General features: G+C 36.9%; 1 protein-coding gene across 3 annotated transcripts; it reads right to left on the reverse strand.

The window, feature by feature from the left end:
* Positions 1 to 1,636: 1,636 nt before the first annotated feature.
* Positions 1,637 to 4,702, reverse strand: lmo4 (LIM domain only 4). Of its 3 annotated transcripts, none has more exons than XM_048164517.1 (4): positions 4,222 to 4,702; positions 3,615 to 3,883; positions 2,956 to 3,052; positions 1,637 to 2,787 (listed from the first exon to the last, which is right to left on the reverse strand). In XM_048164517.1, exons 1-4 carry the CDS (start codon positions 4,264 to 4,266, stop codon positions 2,623 to 2,625), a joined length of 576 nt encoding a protein of 191 aa, XP_048020474.1. In that variant the 5' UTR covers positions 4,267 to 4,702; the 3' UTR covers positions 1,637 to 2,622. The 3 variants fall into 3 exon arrangements, with proteins under 3 accessions (XP_048020474.1, XP_048020476.1, XP_048020475.1); XM_048164519.1 differs by having other exon boundaries at positions 1,642 to 2,787; positions 3,615 to 3,867; positions 4,054 to 4,696; XM_048164518.1 differs by having other exon boundaries at positions 1,651 to 2,787; positions 4,054 to 4,685.
* Positions 4,703 to 5,163: the final 461 nt, after the last annotated feature.

The raw sequence follows: 5,163 nt of genomic DNA on the forward strand, positions 1-5,163 counted from the left end.
TGTGATCAATAACAGCTTCACAAAAACAGAGGCTTCAACTAACACAACAGTGTGATTCTATAGGAGCAGCAACAGCAATTCTATTAGGACTTACTCTATAAGGACTTTTTGTTAGAAATAACACAACTTATTGTTCTGCAATTTATTCTGTAGGGTGTGAGGGCTTATTTTATTGGAGCCGTATATTCATTCTATACTAAGGTGACCAGATTTCTGAAATGGAAACCAGGGACATTTCTTATTTGAGTGACCAAATATCGCAGAAATCTCATTTGTTATTATCTAATAATTAAAAACACCGGGACAATACTTTATTATTATTATTATTACATTAAAAATTATGATGATTTAGTTTGATTAGGCTATTATGATTTTTGGTCTGGTTTTAATACAATTCAGCAAAGAACTATTACACTATTAATAGTAACCATTGTAAAAGCAGTTCAAAACAATATGCCTATTATGTTATAACAAAAGTATGACTTTACAAAAGCACTTTACAAAAAATAAAACAACATGAATATAAAAAGATAAGATAAATAAAATGGCATTCAACATGTTAACATTTATAATTGAATTTAAAGCGGAACTCAGTAAGATTTGCGAAGCTCCCCCTTACAGGTTCCTTCAGTGAATCACACTGTCGTAAATAGCCTACTCCAAGCGCAGCTCTGGACTACAACGACTACAACGCTCACCAGCGCAGTATAGTTTTGCAAATACAGTACACTCGATGGAGGTGGGTAATTTTCGAAATTGTCTTATAAAGTCATAATATATACATTGTTTTTGAATTACCGTAAAGCATTTTGTCACTCTCGCGTGAACGTGAACATGAGGCGAGATTGTGTCGGGTCGGCGCAGCTCAACTTGCAAGTGCTATTTTCTGGCGTAGACGTGCCAGAGGGGGTTAGTGCACGCCTTAAACACACCACTACGAGTCAATTAACCATCGTAAGGACTTAGAAAACTATTTATGAAGGTTAAAAAGTTACTTTAGTTCTGCTTTAATGTTTTCCTTTTCAAAAGCTGTTTATACTGTAGGCCCTATACAACTTTTTTCACTTTGAACTATTTTTAACTATTATTTTGCATTTTAGACACATTTTAACATGAAAAACCGGGACTGTCCCCAGAAAACGGGGACATCTGTTCACCCTATTCTATACAGACTTTTTCTGTACAAGTAACAAAAATTCGTTCTGTCGTGACATATTCTATCGCGGTAACACATTGTTTTTTGAAACTCATTCTGTTTTGAATGATTCTATAGAGTAATTCATTCTATAATGACTAATTTTATAACAGCGGTTCTCAACTAGGGGCCGGGGTCCACTGGGGGCCCACATCACAGAATGTATAAATATTCTATAGGGACTTGTGCTGTTGAAGCAGTGCAACTCATTCCTTTGTAATTTTGTTTATAGATGCATGAACAACATTCATTAGTATTATAGGTTAATTTCAGTTCATTTGGATTTACTATGCAGGAGCAGCAACTTTCATTTCATTCAATTTTATAGAAGCACCCAATGTATTTTAGTTTATAGGCAGAACACAACTCATATAAAAGGACAAATCCTTACTATAGAATCTAGATAAATTAATAATAATACTCATCAGAAATATGGACTAATAGTCAGACTGTCAGAGAAGCATAGAGAGGAGGTACATTAATCATTCTTCTTAGTTGGGTCACAAGAAAAACATTCATATAATTACAGATTAGGACATGATGAAATGGACCCAAGCATATATAACACAATTTTACAGGAAAATGCTTTTATCTTTTAACAAAGGCTTATTTACAGACATTTCTAGAGTTATTATGGAGTGACAGAATTACCTTCAGCCAACAGAGGGTGGTGTTCTCCATAAATTCTGTCAATATATCATAGAAACCCATTAAAATGTATCAGAATAACTGAAAACAGCTCATATCACTGAAGAGTTTTTTGTTTTTTTTTGTTTTTTTTAAAGGTTTTTAATCATTTTTTTAAACAAAGCAAATATCACTTCATACACAACACACTTTAAATATCAGTCCCTTATAGCAAACATAATTTAAAACAAACAAACTAAACATTTTGATCTCCAAGAGATCATCTGTAGTGCTGAGAACCTGGACTCTCTGGATGCTGCTAGAATTGATTTATGGACAGGTTAAGTGTAATGATACTGTAATTGCAGACCAGGAAGAATATATGTATCATTACCAAAAGATAAATGTCACTCACACACACACACACACACACACACACCAGTGGAAGATGGTGCGTTTTCACTGCCTGAAAGTGAAGCACACATCACCATTTCAAAACTAGCAGACACCACAACTAAATTGCAGGTCCACAACATATAAGAAAGGTCATTCTGTGCAAAACCAATTCATAATTGATTATGATACGCAAGGATGCTCGCTGATATTACTTTTCAGCTCCAATGGTTAACCTCATTTAAACTGCCAGATATTACCATATACGTTGAATTTCCACAATATTAGACCTTCACAAAATGGACTGTAGCTGACAAAGCAACTACTGGGTTATATGAGGTCTTGAATATGAAACTAGGTGCTCCATTAGTGTCTCTTTCTCGGAGCTCAGCAAAAAAACGATGAGCTCAGGACTCCTGTTCGGATATGTTGTGCTCCCTGAGTGAATCCAAGTGGTCGTTTCTGTGCGCAGAAGCTGTTGGCCTGTCCCGCTCACAGTACAGTTTTCCATTCACATAGTGAAAACGGTCGCCAGGTACTAGCTGGTTTTGGCAGACAGAGCACACAAAACACTGCAAGAGTAAGGAAAGAAATTAAATTACTGTGAAGAAAACGCATTACAAGGCACCCTGCCCCCCAAAAACACACTTTAGCATATCAGCCTATAAACTAGGAGTAAAAATGTAGATCATTTATGAATGAAGTGTATTTAAATAGGTCTGTTTAATAGAGTAAATTACCTTGACATGGAAAACATTGCCCTGTGCTCGCATAACCATTTCATTTGCTGGGATAGACTTACTGCAAGCCCTGCAGGCTCCGCTGTTACCAAATAATCTGTATATCAGAATCACAGATGTCTTTTAATAAGCAAGTCATTAGTCTTTTTCCTCTTTCACAAACACAGAAAGCCATTAACAGCCTACTTATCATATTGCCATTTGAACTTTTGCCCACTTTGTTTCCTAAAGGGATAGTTCACCCACAAATAAAAGTCTGTCATCATTTACTCACCCCACTTGGAACAAAAACAAAGATATTTTTATTTTTTAGTATCATAAAATGAAAGTTAGTGGGGTCCAATGTTGTTTTCCCTTAAAGGAATAATCCACACTGTTTGGTTATCATCATTCCTCAAAATATATTTTTTGTGTTCCACAGAAGAATGAAAGTCGTACAAGTTTGTAACAACATGAGGGTGAGTAATTGATGACAGAATTGTCATTTTGGGTGGACTATCTCTTTAAGTCTAACCTCATATTTTATTAACTACAGTGACATAGGACTACATTAGACAAACAAAATAACTGCTTTCATTTATCTAGTACATTTGATGTGAATGCTGGTAAAATATTAAGGATGAAGATAGCAAAACAGAGTGTTGTTCCTGTAGTCTGACCTTATATAGTCACTTTTGCAGAGGATCAAGCCACGCTTTGTGAAACATGATGAGCCAATTTCTGCCAGCTGGGCTTGGCAGCAGGAACACTTGAGACAGTGGCAGTGCCAGTATCCATCCAAAGCAAACAGGAGGAAGCGGTCCAAAATCTTGCATCCACATCCAACACACCGCTTCCATGCCAGGGCCCCCATTCTGACATGAGGCGGTTGTGTATTACAAGCAGTGTTTACCATAATAAATGGGTCACTACCTAGAACAGAGTGAAACTGAACAGATGTTTCAATTATAAAACTGGACCAGAAACACAGACTGTCTTCAGTTAACGTAGTGGGCAATACATTCATTTAACCAGTGGGCCTCTATCTGTATAAACAATCTTGCTAAAGTAAACAAGTTCACACACTTATACTTGTTTGGCATAAGCATGCGCACTTACCTGCTTTACAACTTCCAGATCATTTCACAGGCTCATAAATACAGAACAAACGGTCGCGCGACAAACCGAGGACAGCGTTCAGTCTGACAGTTCGGATAGACGCAGACGCCGGACCATATCTTGTCTTTAGGAAAAAGAAATGTCACCAATAAAACTTAATTTACCTACATTTAAAATACGCCTCGTTGGCATAGCATCATGAGGTCTCAGCATCGTAAGTTAACTGCGCTCTTTACGCTGCTCTGTAACTAGACTTCTATCCCCTTTAAACATCCGTGAGCTGACGTCAGGCGCGCTTCAGCCAATCAGCAGTCACTTAAATTTTGCTCTTCTCAGATGCAGTATTTAGATGCTATCTGAATGGCGCAGTCGCCGTTTGACTATATTTGATGTACTATTTAAATTTTAATTCACAAAATTGTCTCCCAGAAATTGAATTGTCAAAGTGACTTGAAGTTTAGAAGAACTGCCTCACATTTCTCATTTACAATGGAGCCTTAATCACCCATATTAAAGACCTAATTACACCACACACACACAGCGTCATGGCCAAATCACTATGAAAAGAAACCTCGACAGCAGTCTGATTGGGAGGTAATAGAAAATCACCCGTGAGAAAAGGATCCTGCCTTTCTTATCATCTGTCTGTCATTTAGCCATGATTACCATCAGATTAAATGCAATCAAAGCAGTTTGGTTGAAAAGTGGTAGTCATGGGAACCAAGGAAAACAGTTTATCTTAATTCAGACATGCACACTCTAGATTACACAGATGTAGGAGCTGAGAGAGCGTTGTGTTTGTTGGCTTCTGTCACTCATTATGGTGTATTATGTCACTATTCAATGCAGAAAATTAGTCTCTGATGACATGACAAAGCCGTAAGGGTGGCTTAGTGTTGATATATTTGCTGTTTGCTTTGAGGAACTAAAACCTTCTATTGCAAGCTTTGGTTTTATTTTGAGGCTGCTGATGTCTGCAACTGCACTCTGTTGCATTATAGCTTACTACCATAAAATCCTGTTTAATTTACATTTTAAAAAAAGAAATTCACCATCAAATGTACAGTGACAATGTTTCAGGTATGATGGGATGGCATATTGGTGCCTGTA

The sequence above is a fragment of the Megalobrama amblycephala genome, linkage group LG17 (assembly GCF_018812025.1).
Source record: "Megalobrama amblycephala isolate DHTTF-2021 linkage group LG17, ASM1881202v1, whole genome shotgun sequence".
In the NCBI taxonomy this organism is placed as follows: domain Eukaryota; kingdom Metazoa; phylum Chordata; class Actinopteri; order Cypriniformes; family Xenocyprididae; genus Megalobrama; species Megalobrama amblycephala.